The following is a 17,693-nucleotide window of genomic DNA, read 5'->3' on the forward strand; positions in this document are numbered from 1 at the left end:
AAAAAAGATGTTGAGACTCTGGAAAGAGTGCAGAGAAGAGCAACAAAAATGATTAGGGGGCTGGAGGCTAAAACATACAGAGAACGATTACAGGAATTGTGTCTGTCTAATATGAAAAGGATATAGGGACGTGGTGGCTAAGACGCTGAGCTTGTCGATCAAAAGGTCGGCAGTTCAGCAGTTCAAATCCCTAGTGCCGCGTAACGGGGTGAGCTCCTGTTACTTGTCCCAGCTTCTGCCAACCTAGCAGTTCGAAAGCAGGTAAAAAATGCAAGTAGAAAAATAGGGACCACCTTTGGTGTGAAGGTAACAGTGTTCCATGTGCCTTTGGCATTTAGTCATGCTGGCCATATGGCTATGGAGACGTCTTCGGACAGCACTGGCTCTTTGGCTTTGAAAGGGAGATGAGCACCATTGTTCCCTAGAGTCGGGAACAATTAGCCCATAAGTGCGAGGGGAATCTTTACCTTTACCTTAATATGAAAAGGACTAGGGGAGACCTGATAGAAGTGGTCCAATATTTGAGGGGCTCCTACAAAATGAGGAGGTCAAACTATTTTCCAAAGCACCAAAAGTCAAGACGAGAAACAATGGATGGAAACTAACCAAGGAGAGAAGCAACCTAGAACTAAGGAGAAATTTCTTGAAGTGAGAACAATTAAATCAGTGGAATGGCTTGTCTCCAGAAGTTGTGGGTGCTCCATCACTGGAGGCTTTCAGGAAGAGATTGGACCATCGTTTATCTGAAATGGTCTAGGCCCTAGGGTCTCCTGCTCAAGAGGGGGTTGGACTAGAAGACCTCCAAAGTCCCTTCCAATTCTATTACTATTCTATCCAAAATTTATCTTGCTAGTTCAGACCCTTGCCGCCTAACCTTTACAGCCTGAGATAGGCAATTGATCCTCCAGCCTGCATCTCGTTTGTTGATTCATCTGATCCTTCTGAAAAGCCCAACTCCTCTGGAGTCATGTCAATCACACATAAATTACGCCTGCTAAGCTCTTCCTGATGCTGAGTGCCAGTCAACTGGTGTCCTTTGATGACTCCGCTTTTGGAATTTCAGAAACGATTAACTGGGTCTTACCTCCCTCCCATCTTCCCTCTTTCAATCTCTTTCGTTCAGCTCTCCCTTCTTAGCCAGAAGTTTCACAACTTTTAAAACTTTCTTGCCTCCTCCTGCTCTCCGTAAGATTTTACCCATCTGCCCTCTCTTACATTTTTTAGGGATTTGATAGAAAGTGGACCTGTAGCCATACACATTCATGAGACCTTCAGGTAAGCATCGTCCCGAATGCGGGAGAAAGGCATCTGATCTCTCTGCATTCCCGCACGGACAAGGGGGGGTTAGTCTAGGTGATCTCCAAAGCCCTTTCTTCAACCTTCATGTTCTACGGACTTGGGCCGTTTGAAGTTTGATTCAGGTTCCGTGGAGGAAACCCAGTCAGACGACGGTTATCGGGTGTGATACTTTTTAACACAAAAGGCAGTCTCGCACAATCAGGAGTTCCAACCATTTATCAAATAAAGGCTTGTTAAGCTACTGAAGGTGGAACCAAACTATGAAGGGTTCGGAGGGCAATTACTGCTTCTTTGGCTGTGTGTTTTCTTCTCCGTAGATTAAAGGGCTAGATATTTCAGAGCTGAAAACGAAAGTGTGAACACCGCCGGGAGCCCTGGAGCTCTGGGCTACAGACATTCAGGTTTCAGCCTCACACATTTTATGAGAAACGCTCCTTTGCCACCTGCCCTTAATGTTATGACTGAAGGAGCAGCCACTGAGGGCTCATGATGGTGGCGGGTGGATCTTAGTGGTTAGCCCACAGTCAGATTGGAGAGAAGAAATCTGCGTAGGCGAGAAACCCTTTGGTCTTGAAATATTATTTATTTTTTTTAAAAGAACAGCGAGTAGCAAAGGTAAAGAAATGTATTCGTCTATTTCTGAAGCATCGTGCTAGAGGTAACGCTAAGACGTTCCAAGAATGGCTCTGTTGCTCATTAAATCACACACAACTCTGTATTCCACGATTTCTGAATCAAAAGATTTTTGACATTTGCCAAAAAAACCCCCACAGGATGAGTTTGTATTTCTCCAAATACAGCTAATGCTCGACTTACAGCCATTTGCTTAATGATCGTTCAAAGTTACAACAGCGCTGAAAAGAGACTTATGACAGATCCTCACACTTACGACCGTTGTAGCCCCACGGTCACGTGATCAAAATTTGGGCACTGGGCAACCAGCATGAAATTATGACAGTCGCAGCCTCCTGGGTCATGTGATCAGTATTTGTGCCAGCTTCCAACAAGCAGAGTCAATGGAGGAAGTCAGACTCGTGTCATGATTGACTGAATAACTGCAGTGATTTTATTTAGCCACCATGACAAAAAAAAGGTGCGACTCACTTCACAAGTGCCTTGCTTAGCAATGAAAATTCTGGTCCCCCATCGTGGTCGTAAGTTGAGGACTACTTGCACACAAGCAATCAAATCATTTGCTTTGTTCATCCCACAGCATCTTGAGGGATGCCTCAGCTACAGGAGTCTCAAGATAGAAAAATGTGGGTTTTCTGCTCCCATGCCTTCCCTGAGAAAATTGTGGGGACAATTATTGCCTAAAATATTTCCTTCTGGGTAAAAATGTGCAATTCCCTGGTTGGGAACATGGAGATGCTTAAAATCTTGTATCAAAAGTCCTGGGGTTCAGGCCTGGTGACAGCAAAGCGGATGAAGTGGGTGTGAGCGGCCTCTTGTGGCAGAACAAGGAATATCCCATCCAGAGGGAACCGCACACACAAGCAGACGAGGAAGAAGTAGCATTTCAAGGAAAAAACTTTTGCTAGCATGACAGACAGTTTGAAGCCGGGGAGATAGTTAGATCCAGATATCAGAGGTGGTGTCGCCGCCCGGATAGCGGATCTCGTGGGCCAGCGCTGGCCCATTTGGCTCTTTCCCGAAATCCACTAAGAACTTTTTGTTCACTTCCAAGCCTCCTTTCTTGCTGTCCACATCGATTTGCAACATGACAGAGCCTTCCCTGGGGAGGGGAAAAAAAGAAGATAAAATAGAATTTTACCATGCTGTTTCTGAGGACAACTACAGTTACGAAACTCGAAGATGGACGGATTCTCCCTACTCCGGAAGTCGACGCTACAGGCACACCAACGTAACTCCCTAGGCTAGGCTGAAAGAAGAAATGCCTTTTAATTTATTTAAAGTGTTGTTTTAAATTCCACGCAAACGGCGAATTGAGGCCTAACAATTCTAGCAACCAATGAAAACTGCACCACGCAACTTCCAGATTTATTTCTGCTTGCGGATCTTCCGAGGAACTTGTCTCAAGACCCAGCTTTGTTTCTACTTTTAATGAACAAAGGAAAAAAGCGAAGGAAAAGCCGTCTTACTTGACCATGTCTGGGTAGAACTGCTTATCCCATCCGCTGTAGAGAGAGGTGCTGACATACAGCCGTTTTCCGTCCAGGCTCAACTGGATCATCTGGGGGGCACCTTGAACTCTCTTGCCCTGTGAAGGACGAGAAAACGGGCGTGACCTAACTTGGGAGACAAGAAGCAGAGGCAGAACTCCCCGTGCTGGCCTTGGGGATTCTGGGAGCTGAAGTCCACAAGCCTTAAAGTTGCCAAGTTTGGACACCCCTGGACTAGAAGACCTTCGAGGTCCCTTCCCAACCCGGTTATTCTGTGTTCTATGAAGATGGTTTGGCCGTGAAATTTCCTACAGAGCTTAACGTCCCTTGCACCATTGTGAAAATGAAATGGAGGGTGATAGAAAGGTCCTCTGGAAGGCAATTAAAACAGTGACCTAACAAAGAAAAAAAAAGTAACAATAATCCAGGGTGGGGAGGACCCACCTTGATGACGAATGGATCCGGCTGGCAGTCCAGTTCTGGGTCATCGATCACTTTGACAGGACCCCCTTTGACAATGCTGCCTCCCAGAAACACCTGTATGGGCAGAGACATGGCTGGGTGAGGATGTTCCACATCACCTGCAGAGTCAGCAACTCCCGGCAGCCATGCACCCCTCCCCTGCCCCGGGGTCTACCTGTCCCACCAACTTGGGCTTCCGACGGTTGTAAATGTCGTATTGACGGATATCTCCGTGAAGCCAGTTGCTGAAGTAGAGAAAGCGGTCATCCAGGGAGATCAGGATATCGGTGATCAGGCCTACAGGAGAGCTTCATGTTAACAGGAAGGCAGCAAGTTCCAGGAGGAACCAGTGTCGTCTCCAAATTCCCAGCTGGGCCAGGAGCAGATTTGCAAATATCTGACAGAAATATGGACTCGTTGCGTAAAGACCACCTAGTTGGTTGCGTAAAGTTGAAAGTCACGGCTGAGACGTTTACGGCCTTTACGCAACGAGTCCATATTTCTTCTGTAGCCACCACTACAAAATCCGTTTTCTTGTAAACGAATATGGAACCTTGCTAAGGTCATGGCTTCCCCTGAATCCTCTAATCAATGATCAAAGGAGTAAATTAAAGAACGGGAACCTCTCCTGGCTTGGAGATGAGATGCTGGAAGTTTCTATCTAGCTAGAGTTTAAATTTAGCTCCAAAGCAAGACTTCTAAAGTTGTTATTGGTGGAGGAACACAACTCGGATCAATTACGAAAACTTATCAATATAAAGCTCATTGGACTAGCCTGGCATTTCCGGGAGAAGCCATCCTTCGACCTTCTTGTTGGGAATTTGAATCACCTTCTCTGCTACCCAGGTTCCTTCCTGAAGGAGGGGAAAAAAACAGCCAGAAGGGGAGGAGTTACCCTTGGTGTAGCCGAACCCGCAGAGGCACCTCTGCCTTCAGGTCTGGTTAGTTGGCAGTTCTGTTTTAGACCATGCCTAGGAACCACTTGCAAAGGGGCAGGTTAGAGATAATTATTTACTCATTATATTTATTAATTACTGCTCTTGCAACTCCGGGCACTGCATGCCAGAGCAAAAACTAAGCGGAGAGGCATATTTATCTGATTTCTTTTACATGATTTGTCAGTCGATGTTTGGTGACGCAAGGAAAGGACTGGGAGGGGTGAATTTGTGGCCGGGTGGCACGCCTTGGTAATCTGTCACTCAGGAACTCCTATTGGCGATACGATGGAATTTGAGTGGCCCAGTTGTGGCACCAACTTGACCTTGGCTGACCTCAGGGAAGTCATACCTGTTGAGTGCTTGGATGAGGTACCATCCCAAAATCCTAAGGCTAGAGGCCAAAATGGAGAATTAAAAAAAAAAAAAGTCCCAGAAAAAGGCATATGCTGCTAAGAAGCTCCTTGGACGTCTTTGGAAGTCACGTTTGCCTCGAAGGAAGATGTTAGTTAGCTAGGAAGCATTTTGAGGTCGCCTTTCTGCATTCCGAAGTACAAAGAAAAACCCTCCAAAAATACAAAAAATGGGGGGGGGAAATGCGCCTGGACTGTTTAACAGCCAGTAGTTCCCAGGACCCTAAAAATTCCAGAGGGCCTACCACACCTTCGAAGGTTCTGGGATGTTGGCTGTGTCAGCTACGGGCTTTTCCCAGAGATGGCTCTTCACTCTAATTTGCCGTAATTATTCCTTTTTGTTTGTTTGTTTTTGTTTACCGGGGTCTTGTAGAAACGGTGGACGGCACTGCTGAGAGCGCAGCCGATGTACCCCTCGGCCGCATCCGGGTCGTGGAGGAATCGGATCTCCAGCGGAATGGAGTTCTTGCCCACATCGATTGTCTGGATAAATTCATGGGTGGTCCAGTCCCAGATGTTGATGTTTCCACCATAGCAGCCTACAGGAACCCACAGTGGAAGTGGGTGTGAGAGAAGCAAAGAAGATTATTTCGAGAAAGGAGGGAGAATGGGGTTTGGTTAGTAGTATGTTTTCTTTGCGGGGTCCTTGGTGCTCTCTGAGCTTGGCTGTTTTCCTGCAGACGGTTCATGACCCAGCTAGGAAACATAATCGGAGCTAGAAGAAGCGTTTGTAGCAAACCCTACTAACCCAGATGATGTTACCTAGTTGGGTCGTGAAATGTCTGCAAGAAAACAACCAAGCTCAGAGAGCACCAAGGAGCCTTCGTTTCAATCCAGAGCTACGAATATTCTCCTTTATTGGTAAGTTTTCTTTCTCCACTCATTCCTAGTAGATAATATGTGTTTGAGCCAGATTCAGAAACTGGCCTGTGTAATTCCACAACCATGTGCGTGCACATACAGAGAATTTCCTCTAGATCTCATACAAATGTGAATTGGACCTCACCACTAAAGAGCTAATGACTTAATCCAACTTGTTGAGAAATTGGCCTCCTCCCTTCAGTAGCTCCTTGGCTGCCGTGTGACCCATCTTTGCCTACAAGGCCCCATCAAGGCTCCTCCTCTAAGTATCTCCTCAGTGGTCGGAAGAGATGCTGCCTTGACTCTCATTGGCCCTCAGACTTAAATTCCTGCCTAGCTTTGCCTCTTTCTTCTCCAGTCCTTTAATTCTGGACCTCAGCTCCGTCTTCTGGACCATGGAAGATGCTTACAACCAGGTTCTCCTTGACCCAATAGCTTGGTTGGCTTCAGATCTGAGGATACCCTGGTGCCTGTGGAACTACTGGAAGAGTTCCTGCCTCTTGGAAGCAATGACATCAAGGACCTGTTCTCTCACCCTTCTCCAAATCTGCTGGGTTAAACCCATTGGCAAAGCACTTGGGCGCTCCCCACTCGGTGCTCATCAAGACGTTGTGCCTAGGCTGGTACCAGAAATCGTAGCCAAACGGTGGGACTTTGGAGCCTTTTTCCCAGTTGCCCTTCACCTCAAAGGTCTCTCCGTCCAGCAGTACAAAACCCCCTGCAAGGGAAGACGAAATGCTATTTATTTGTTACATTTGCTTGCTGCCCATCTCACCACAAGGTGACTTTCTATTAACATATTGATATTAGCACTCAAGCCGGGGTGAAATGCACTTACCTTCGCTACTGGTTCGGAAATGTGAGCGCACGCGCCTCTTCTGTGCATGCGCAGAGGGTCAAAAACGGGATATAATGATGTCCCGGCAGGTGGGCGGAGCCTCCTGCTACCGGCCCTACCGGTTCGTGTGAGCCGGATAGATCTGACCAGATTTCACCACTGCATTCAAGATTGCATTAAATGAACAGAAATTCTTTCTGCGTTCTCGGAACAGCGGGCGAACGGACGTTACAGTTCCTCCAAGGGCCATTCAGAGGTTGCAGAGAGATTGCAAAAAAGCTGAGACAAAATATCTCCATCTGATTTCTCTCACTCAAGTATTCTCAGGTAGGGAGGCTGCTCCCTGAGTTCAGACCGTCGCTTCTAATGGGATCATCTGTCTCTGCTGCAGAGAATTCAGCTTTATCCTTTGTCTGGCTAAAAACACCTCCTGCAAAAACTTTCTCAGGCTGGGTGGCTTTAGGCCAGCCCCTCCTCTCTCTCTGCCCTACCCACCTCACAGGGTTGTTGTTGTGAGGAAAATAGGAAGGCAAAGGAAGAGAAGAGGAATAAAACAAGAATGGAATGGAATGGAATAAATAGAATAAGAATAAAACAAGAATAGAACAGACCAGAAAGGGTGTAAACCAGGAAGTAATGACATCTGGATGGGTGGGCGGAGCTTTGCTCCGCCATTATTACTAGATCACTGAACTACTGGCCACAATCGCTACCGGATCACACGATCTGGTCTGATCCGGGAGCACTTCACCCCTGGTGTAGGGTCTCCTGTTTGGGCAGGGGCTTCGACTGGATGACCTACAGTGTCCCTTTCAACTCTGTTAATCCAGAATACTTTATTATCCAAGTGTGATTGGACACACAAAGAGTATTACATATGTTAGCCACCTTGGGTTATTTATGAAAATTATAAAGGCAGAATTAAAAAAAAAAGAAACATTAAAAAGACATACCTTTTCCATTGCCGGAAGGGTCAGCCATGGTGCTAATCATGATTTCGCCATTCCCCAGGCAATGTGTGGTGTGAGGATTTGCCAAGTTGCACTTCCAATAGACATCAATGGGCTCGACAACCTGCAATGCAAGATTATGCCGAGGAGGTGAGGGTGGGCAGATGGACCACGGAGAGTTACGCCCAGCCCCCTCACCATCCAAGCTTTGCACAGTGTGAGAAACGGGACGTGTCAGTCCTGAGGGCGAAAGAAGCTTGCGAAGGGAAGAAACGGAAGATGGTTCTGTGAAGCCCCCCTTTGGAGGGGCCCCCTCAGCACCAGCCAGGCCTGGCATGTACCTTGTGGATCCTAGGGGCCCTCAGGTTGGTGCCGGTGTCGATCACGTAAATCCGGGACGAGATCAGGCTGGGAAGTATGAGACGGTTGCGCTTCTTGGTGGTGTCCCCGAAGCAGCTGCTACAGGCGTTCCAGCCGGAATGGTGCAGCTCATCGTTGACGTTGGGCATTGGCAGGCGGTGGATGACCTGTGGGGTGGCAGAGCCCACTTGGGACCTTTGGACAGGGCCTCAAAGAGCTTGGGTCCCTTCCCCTGCACTCTTTCTAGAGTCTTTTTTAATATTTCGGCGACCAAAACTGGATGCAGAATTCCAAGTGTGGTCTCACGTAGCCCAAAGAGAGTTCAGTTCTAAAGTCGACTTCTGTTATTTCTCGTCTTAACTTAATGTCTTGCAATGCTCTGCCTCTTTATTCTTCTCTCCCCAGCCCCTAGATTATTTTAAGCAACCCCTTGGGTCTCCAACCTTGGCAACTTTTTAAGACTTGTGGACTTGAAGTGCTGGCTGAAGAATTCTGGGAGTTGAAGCAGGGGTGAAATCGACTTACCTTCTCTACCGGTTTGGAAGTGCACATGCCCCGTGCGCATAGGCTGACCCTCTGTGCATGCGCAAACCCTTCTGCACGTGCGCAGAGGGTAAAAAACAGGTTTTTAACCAGGAAGTAACAATGACCGGGAGGGTGGGCGGAGCCTCGAGCTGTCATTGCTACCAGTGCGCCGAACCAGGAGCATTTCACCCTTGAATTGAAGTCCGTAAGTCTTAAAGTTGCCAAGATTGGAGACCCCAGCTTTACACTGAGAAACAAGACTTGAAGTGAATCAGCTCTCTCTCTCTCACACACACAGAGGCAAACAAGCAATTTAAGCACGTGATTTGCTGGAAGGACATGTCGCTGGGCAGTGGAGGGTGGGTGGGGATGGGTGTCTTGTGGACATTTTTCTTTTGCAACCCTGCATTATTCAGGTCCCAAATCATGCAGGAACACACACACACACACACACACCGCTGCTTTCCGATTTCTAAATTGTTTGAAAAGGGGTTGTTGGTCTTTTGGGCCATTATTATTAGCCAACGTTTTTCGGAATGCAGAACTTCGGGTTATCTCCCCCCCACATAAAGATAAAAGTGATGATTATGAAATGGGTTTGCACGGTGTGTCAATGAAGAACGCAGGATGTCAGATATCATTGAAATAACCACGAAAAGTGTCATCTGCAAGAAAAATCCGTAGTTTTAAGATTTGAGCAGCTGCCCGAGTTTGACAACTGCTGGGCCAGTTGTCCTGCATAAATCCCGAGGGGCTGCTACCCCCAGATTGATCCAAGAAAGAAGGAAGAAAGCAATTGGCATTTGATCCGAAAGAAAACGCTCTCCAATTGGAATTTGAGGCAGCAAAGAAAGGCAACTGCAGGGTTCAGATTTCCCGACAGACTGCAGGGAAGAGAACCATTTACTCTCAGCTTCTGAAGGAACCACAAAGTATCTGGGGATACTTCGCTATATTGGGCAGCAATTTCTTCCTGATAATGTGGAGTTAAATCTTGAGAATCCTGGGGGTTTTCCCCCCCTAAGGCGTAATGGAAAGAGAGTCATCTAAAAGCCCAGGTGCGCTCAGATTCCTTCTAAGATTTAAAATATTTTTTCCTAAAAGACGAGGGAAAAGCAGCATTCGAAGCAAGGAGAAAACCAGGAGCTTATCTCTGTGAATCAGAAAGTCCACCGTTAAGCTTTTAAAAATGAGGCATCCTACCTGTGCCGTCTAGAGATATCAAGTCATCCCAAAGTACCTTCCCTATCTCGGGAATCACTTTGCTCAAAGCTGTCCCGTTTGCCATTATTAGGATATTGAGCTGCTGTTAAGATAAACCGGCTTTGAATTTAAGATTTGAGCCCAGATACCGAATTAAACCTACTTGGCAGTAAGTATGGGATTTGGGGTCCACATCCACAGTGGCCAAATAATCCGGTTTTTTTGTTCCCGTGTTTCGGTAGATGCAAGGCAGATAGACGATCTCTTCCCGTGGCCCTTTTGGAAGAAAGGTGGATCAGTTACAGAAAGAAGAGTTACACATAACATATAAATGATCACTAAATGGATGATTGTAAGTCAAGAATTCCCTGTAATCGGGCCAGGTTCTGTGCAAGGCAAATATTGATACACAATGATTATCCAAGGGTGGTTGCATTGTAGGACACACACACACACACACACATACACAGGTGTCCCCTCACCTTTCATTGCATCCAGTGGGGTTTTGTATCCCGGCCCACACTCTCCGCATTTTGCTGCAATTCAAAATGGACAAGAAGAAAGTTAAAACCACACAAGAGTGCAGGGATGGAACCAGATCAGCTCAGGATAGGCTTTTGAAATTCTGTGTCACTTTGATTGTGTCTTTTCCTGATAAATTTCTCGGTAGCTTCAGATCAGGGAATTCTAGGGCTGAATTCAGCTTCCTGCGAGTCTTTTAAGACTTCAAGTTGCTAGTGCTCATGACTTCAGGGATATCTTTTCCCTGCTGAGACATCAGAGGTGTGGTGAGTATTAAAACGGGGGTGAAATCCAGCAGGTTCTGGAGAACCGGTAGTGGAAATTTTGAGCAGTTTGGAGAACGGGCAAATACCACCTCTGGCTGGCCCCAGAGTGGGGTGGGAATGGAGATTTTGCAATATCCTTCCCCTGTTATGCCCACCAAGCCACACCATGCCCACCAAGCCAAGCCCACAGAACTGGTAGTAAAAAAAAATTGGATTTCACCACTGTAAAAATTAAAGTTATTTAAGTAAAATAAATTGGGTAGCATGGCCTGATTTTATAGCTGGTCCTAGCTTTCATTGCTTTGATGCAGAATGAACTTTGTCTTCTTCAGGTCTTCCTGACTCAGTTTGACTTTTTCTGCAAGGAAGGTGGTTGAAATAATTCATTAGGAATCAAGTTAGAAATTAGCATCGTTGTTTTCCCTGGAGAAGCCCCAGTGGCCCTGATAAACTCAAGCACCCCAGCAATTGGTAGGTTAAAATGCAATTATTTAAGTGTTATTCTGATTTCCTGCCCTACCCCAATGAAACAGTTACTTTTATTGACCTGTTCACTTAGTGCAAGGATTCAGACCAATGTATAAGCCATTTTGAGATATGCAATGACCAGAGCTTTCTTGTGGCAGTGTAAGTGTGAATTGTGTTTGACTGTAGGTGTGATTTGGCTGATGTTGCAACTGCACTTCATTCCGGCAGTCATGGTAGGTATCCTGAAGTCAATCCTCCCAGTGAAGCCTCCAGGTTCATGAACAGTCTATCAGTCCTTGCGAAGCAAGAGAACCCTTTGGGCTCCTCACCAGCATTGGCTCCTATGCAGGGGTGAAATCTACTTACCTTCCTTACCAGTTCGCAAGTGCATACACGCATCACTTACACACACAGACCTGCTCATGAGCAGAAGGTAAAAAACACATTACTTCCTGGTTAAAACCTGGAAGTAATGACACCCGGGTGGGTGGGTGGAGCTTTGCTCCGCCATCGCTACTGGATCGCCAAACCATTGCCCATGATCACTACCGGATCACGCGATTCAGTCCGAACTGGGAGCATTTCAGCCCTGCTGCTATGACTTTGGGGCAACCAGTGTGGGAAAGAGGTAGCCCTTTTCAGGACAGCTCTTCCATGTGGATGGAGAAATGTGGGTCAGCTTGGCTCAGGATTTGCAGCTGTGCGCCCTGTCCCGTATTTAACGCTGGTTGTGCCTTGAGGGAGGAGCAATTCCACTGGGACCTTCTGAATTTGGCTTCCTCAAAGAAAGATTCTGGCTCTTGGCTTAGTCAAGAATTTTGCAGCAGATGCTTCCAGTCTTCGGAGGGAAGCTGTGCAGGGCTGAACACTCCCTTGTCATAAATTTTATTTCCGAGCATGAACATTTCATAAGCCTGCTTGGGCAACTGCCCAGTTGCTGCTGCTGTCACGCAAGTGGTGGGACTGGCCCAAAGACCATTTGGTGGGTAATTGCAAAACAATTGCAGAGGTCCATTCCTCACGTGATGCTTTCTGGGTGTTTGGGATTTAACTCTCTAAATTCCCTACAAGCCTCTACTCACAAGGACCCTGGGAAGCTGGTCACTTTATGACCTAATGGAGAAGCTGCTTGATGTCCCAGTCTTGAGGCTGGACATTTAGTCCCAGATTTTACCACACCTATTTTACCTCACTGGTTTATTTATATTGCATTGTCTGCTTTATCTCTGCACACCTGGAGATCAGGGTGGGCCCCCACCTCTTGCAAAACCCAGTATGCAGCCTTCAAGTAACTGTTGGGTCTTTAACACACTTTTTTTTTTGTTGATTCTGTTGCAACAGAGCAATACAGCCATGATTTGCCATATTGGCCTGTTTGAATTAATAGGTAACATATTAAACCACAGACAAAGAAAAAAAATATGAACATCAAATGGCTTTATGGTACTTGAGGATGGATTGCGACCGCCACAAATGGAGATATCCTTATAACAACTTCATCAGTTGAGTTACAGTTCATTGTGCTAAGGTTGCCTGTATTTTATTGGGCTTTGGCTTAGCATCTGCAAACCAGTCAATTAAGGTTCGTTGCACAAGCTATGAATTACACAAGCCATCGTTTAATGCATTGTATAAACCCAGCCACCATACTTTTAAAGTAGCCAGAAGACAGTTAGCTGCAGACATTGCATTCTGTGTCTCTATTTCTGTAATTTAATCTAGCACTGCGAGTGAATTATGGTTTTTAAATTGGATGGACTTCCTAATCGAAGCTTATGCAAGATAAGTAGATGTTGCTGATCAATTTCTCTGAAAACCGAGTTAGAGCAGGTCTCCCGAGTCTATCCTGCAGTGACAGCAGTCCTAATAATTGGCTTATTTGACTTGATTGAGTGGATCCCAGAGTTTGGAAAATGCCATCTTAAAACCTTCAGCTATGACTCTGTCTAGGAGAGTCAAGCAAATTTATGTGTGGGTTTGGCTGTAGAGAATTGAGTTTGTTGGGTGGGTTGGATGGAAGCTGAAAGGATCAAAGGAACTGTCACTTTCTGATATATGATTATATATCCATTATGTAGTTTGTTAATCTACTGACTGCCATACCTCTTTACACTACTTATATCTTGGTCAAATGGATTCCAGTCCATAAATTGAACTACTGTAGTTCATCTTATGGGTGGGTGGCTTTGTTGCAATGGCAACAAATTTGTTTTAATTTTTTAGAAACCGAATTTCTACCCATCTTGAGCAACACCAGCAGTACAGGGTAATTTTTTCCTCCCTGTTTAAATTCATTAACAAAGCTTTCTTGCTGCATAAGGCACGTCAAGGTTAGCTCAGTTATCAGGTTTTATTTATTCAGCTTATACACCCACTTCCTACTAAGCAAGTTCTCAAGCCAGCTGACAAAATTAAAGGAAAACTCAGGTTCAGAAAATTAGAAGCATGAATGAAAACCAACACAACAGGTCGATGTTCAGTAAGACCCTGTGTTAGTTTGAGCCAGATGGATTAAGGGGTTTAAAGGACCAGGCTGGAAACCAGGAGACTGTGAGTTCTAGTCTTTACTCAGGCAAGAAATCAGCTGGGTGATTTTGGGCCGGTTGCTCCCTCATCACCTTAGGAAGAAGAAAATGGCAAAGCACTTTGGAAAACATTTCCAAGAGGACTACAGGAACATGTCCAGGTGGTTGCCAGATGTTAAAACTGACTTGAAGGCGCACATTTAATTTGAATGGTTCGGCAACATCTGGAAGGACAGGTTTGAATTACACCACCAGGGATGGTTTTCAATTCTTTGACCATTCCCTTTTTTCCTCTTGATGGTGACCCAGGGATCTAAAATCACCTAGTTAATTGAAAGGTTGAGTAGAGATGGCACAGCGGTCGCTCCCTCCTTCTATAGATGGGTACTTTAAACAAGTCCTTTTTTTCACCTTTATACTCTCTATGACTTTCCGCTTGAATGCTCATTTCTCTTTACTAAAGGCTTATATAAACAGCATAATCTTATATTGATTCAAAAGCCGATCTCACTGGGTGTTTCCATGTAAGACCTTTTATGGCAGTTTCCTTTGCTTATTCACATTTTTGGTGGCGTGCTGGGACTGGGAAGAGCACCCAACTTCTGAAAGTGGCTTCCTGCTTTTTCCTTCTTCTAGAAGCATTTCCTAATACAAAAAGCAATCTCTCTTAAGAGAGAAAGACAGAATTGCATACAATAATAATATTCAGAGCTGTTCTTTAGACCAGCGTCTCCCATTCCCATAACCTGCTTTGACCCCAGCTAAGAGAGTTAAAATGCAAAGTGTTTGGAGAGACATTGTATATATTTTCCTGCTAATGACAGGGTTCTTCTGCCACTGCTTAGCCATTGCCGAAGGAGCTGTCCTGGGGATTTTTGGGGCAAGGGTACAATGCTGGTTGGGAGATTCTAGAGGACACAAGACATCAGAAGTAAAGGAATTAAATTTCAAAATTAAAAAAAAAAGGCATGCCAAAATGCAGATAAACCTGTTTCAAATGTAATCAGAACTGTAAATGCTAAGCCAAAGTTCTTGCCAAAGAGAATAGGGGTTTCCTTCCAAGCATAAATGCAGAGGATCAAACAGTGCAAAAACATAGTATAAAAGCCGAGGTATATTTTTTTTCTGTGTTGCAAAGAGTAGAATCCTAAGTATACATCTTTGGAAGTAAACACGTGTGAGTTATTGGTCTCCTATTGCAATAAGAATGGATTCTCTTAGACATTCGGGATTTTTAGAGACTTTGCCTAGACCAAAACCATCTTAAGAAAGAATTGCTGCTAAAAGAGAACTTCTGAAATCTCACTGGCACTTTGCATCTCAAAAGCTAAACTCCCTGAGGGTTGGGGTACACCTTTTAAAGTACACCTGTATTAAAGTTGATACGTGACCTCCTGTCAGGCTATTTGCATTAAAAAAAAAATTGCATTGCTGGCTTTCCCCAACTTGCATAAGTGTTACAATAATGATCATCATCTGTTCCTGAGCTTCTACATTGGGAAAGCCTGAACTACGCAGGAAACCCAGGACAAATCGTGGCTGTTTCTGCAGCTGAGTAAGAGAATGTGGCCTCTGTCTTGGCTTGGCTTACCCATTGTGGTGGACTTGGATTATTCCTGCTCTCTTCCCTCCAAAGAATTCTGACCAACGCAGAGGATCCTACAGACCAGAGGCAGGACTTTTTCCGGAGGCACATATATCTCTGTATTTCAGTGGGTGGAGAAGAGGCGTGTTGGGGGAGGACTATTGCAAACTGCTGAGCAATTCCAGACGGGGAGGGCTGTATTTTCAGTACGAAAATCCAATGGTTTCCTTTGATTCTGTAAGCTGTCTCTTTTTTCTGTCTTGAAGGATCTGGTTCTTTGTCCTGTCAATAGTTGATTGCCTCATCTTTTAGCTTCTCAGACAGAAAATCCTTTTTGGGCTGGAGGTGCAAAGAAAAGAAAACTCTTAGCTGGAGGTGGTGTTTCAAAGAGTATATCAGCGCCCAGCACAGGCTCCACACAAGCCTGAAACTGGCAGGCAGCAGAGATCTGGCAGCTCATTTGCTTTCCTGTCAAGCAACTGCCGGTGGACTTTGGAGATGGTTTTTGTCCCTCTTTAGTTGAAAGTACCCTTAGGAATGCCTTTCTTCCCTTGCTTATTGTTAATTAAATCCCAAATAAGCAAATGTTTAATAAGATGAGTAATTGCTCAGTTTTGTTTAGTTCCGAGTGAATTCTTTTTGTTTGATTTCTAAAAACTTGAACAGACCAAGTACTTTTCATGATGAATGTTGATGTTACAGATTACATTTTTAATGCCATTAGCAGATTTTAGCATCTTTTTGAATTTTTAAGATGTTCCTTTTTTCTGCTCAAATAATGACAGATAGTTTAACTGAAGCAAACCCGTTTCACACCATTATATGAAGATTATTAAATCTGTGTAATTTTAATTGCATATGCTAACAACCCCCAAAGTACCGTATATTATACTGATTCTCCTCCAGTTAACAGGATTATTTTTTTTTGCATTTTTATCCCGCCCCTCTCCGAAGACTCAGGCCAGCTTACACTATGTTTACACTATATTTGTGAACCCTTCTGTGCTAATCGGTACAAACCAACAAAAAATTGTTAAAATCAATCTGGGTTGGCAACCCTGTCACTAGGAAAATTTTCTTAATGGTTCCTCGCTTTTTGATTTAGGAAAACCTCAAAGGGTATGTTGGAGGCCATATAGTGCCAAAAATGCACAGCTACGCATTGCTTATAATGACTCTTTAGAATGTATTTACTATATTTTTTTGTGAGTAGATGGCAAATGGTTAACTCCTATTTGTTGGTGGATGGATAGTTAGCTCTTCATTTCTCCAGTTCATGATAACTTAACTGAAATAATAAAACACACTTTGCTGTATGTTAAGTTTCAATAATAGGCAGATTTTGAAGAAAGAAAATATTAGTCATATGATTCTGTATGAGATAAATGCTCATTAGCAGGGTATTTTTCACAGTTTATGGAATCCCACTATATTTAATTTGAATATGTTACTCTGGTTAGTAGTTAAAATACTTTAAAAGAAAATTGATCTAAATGTTTGAGAGAGGGCGGTTGCATACTGACATCCATTAAAATTGAAATTTGTTTCACTTTGCATGGTCCTGACTCTCTATTCCTTTCTTAGAGTCTGATGATCACAGACTAAAATGTGATAGAACTTTGAAGCTAAATTTTAAACAGTCTAAAGTAAACACATTTACTTTAACAATACAATATGTAATTTTTTAGTACAAATTATTTTTTCCTAAAGCCATTTGCAATATTGTGTCCTTTTCATAAGGAGTTACAGGCAGTTTCTGAGTTTAAGAATTTTGTTTCTAACTCTATTTTTAACTGTAATTTATATTTAAATTGGAACTTTTACTAATGAACGGGCTTTAGTGTATTACTAAAAATGTGGATAGCATTCTCCTTCCAGCCGATGAACTGTTGAAAGCAGGCAGTATATCAAAAACCTGCAGCTTCAATGATTCATAAAAACATTGTGGGGCTTCAGTGGTTCAACTCGAGGGATAATGCTATTTGCCATTTTTAGTAATAGGCAGCCCATTTGTAAGTGTGGCTTGTCTGCAAATACACATAGGGTACACCAATAAACTTATTGCTGTCTCTCAGTCACCAATGATTTTCAAAGCTTTGGTCCATTCGTTATTGAGATGCTCCATAGTCCTACATTCATATGGTTACGCTACGTAAGTATAGCATCTGTGCAAAAGCGTGGGCCTTTTTCTTCTGGCTGTCTGCCATTTGGGATGCTTTCCTCTTTGAAATTGTTTATCTTGTAACTGAGGAACAAAACCAAGGATTTTTGCTTTCCAGGTCCTTGGCAGCTTCTTTGGAATTGAGTTTTAATTGGCATTTTTTCACAATGGTATTTTTTTTTAGCTGCTGTGATATC

The 17,693-nt window shown here is 44.3% G+C and overlaps 1 protein-coding gene across 1 annotated transcript; it reads right to left on the minus strand.

Annotated features, from left to right (window-relative positions):
* Positions 1-1,499: 1,499 nt before the first annotated feature.
* On the minus strand, positions 1,500-15,454 carry LOC131186633 (methanethiol oxidase-like). The gene is made up of 12 exons (XM_058160420.1): positions 15,342-15,454; positions 10,452-10,505; positions 10,133-10,245; positions 8,223-8,408; positions 7,885-8,005; positions 6,629-6,811; positions 5,593-5,771; positions 4,660-4,738; positions 4,060-4,181; positions 3,867-3,959; positions 3,402-3,520; positions 1,500-3,034 (listed from the first exon to the last, which is right to left on the minus strand). The coding sequence occupies exons 1-12, from the start codon at positions 15,343-15,345 to the stop codon at positions 2,872-2,874; spliced, it is 1,416 nt and encodes a 471-aa protein (XP_058016403.1). The 5' UTR covers positions 15,346-15,454; the 3' UTR covers positions 1,500-2,871.
* Positions 15,455-17,693: the final 2,239 nt, after the last annotated feature.

Source organism: Ahaetulla prasina, chromosome 17 (assembly GCF_028640845.1).
Source record: "Ahaetulla prasina isolate Xishuangbanna chromosome 17, ASM2864084v1, whole genome shotgun sequence".
Classification (NCBI taxonomy): Eukaryota; Metazoa; Chordata; class Lepidosauria; order Squamata; family Colubridae; genus Ahaetulla; species Ahaetulla prasina.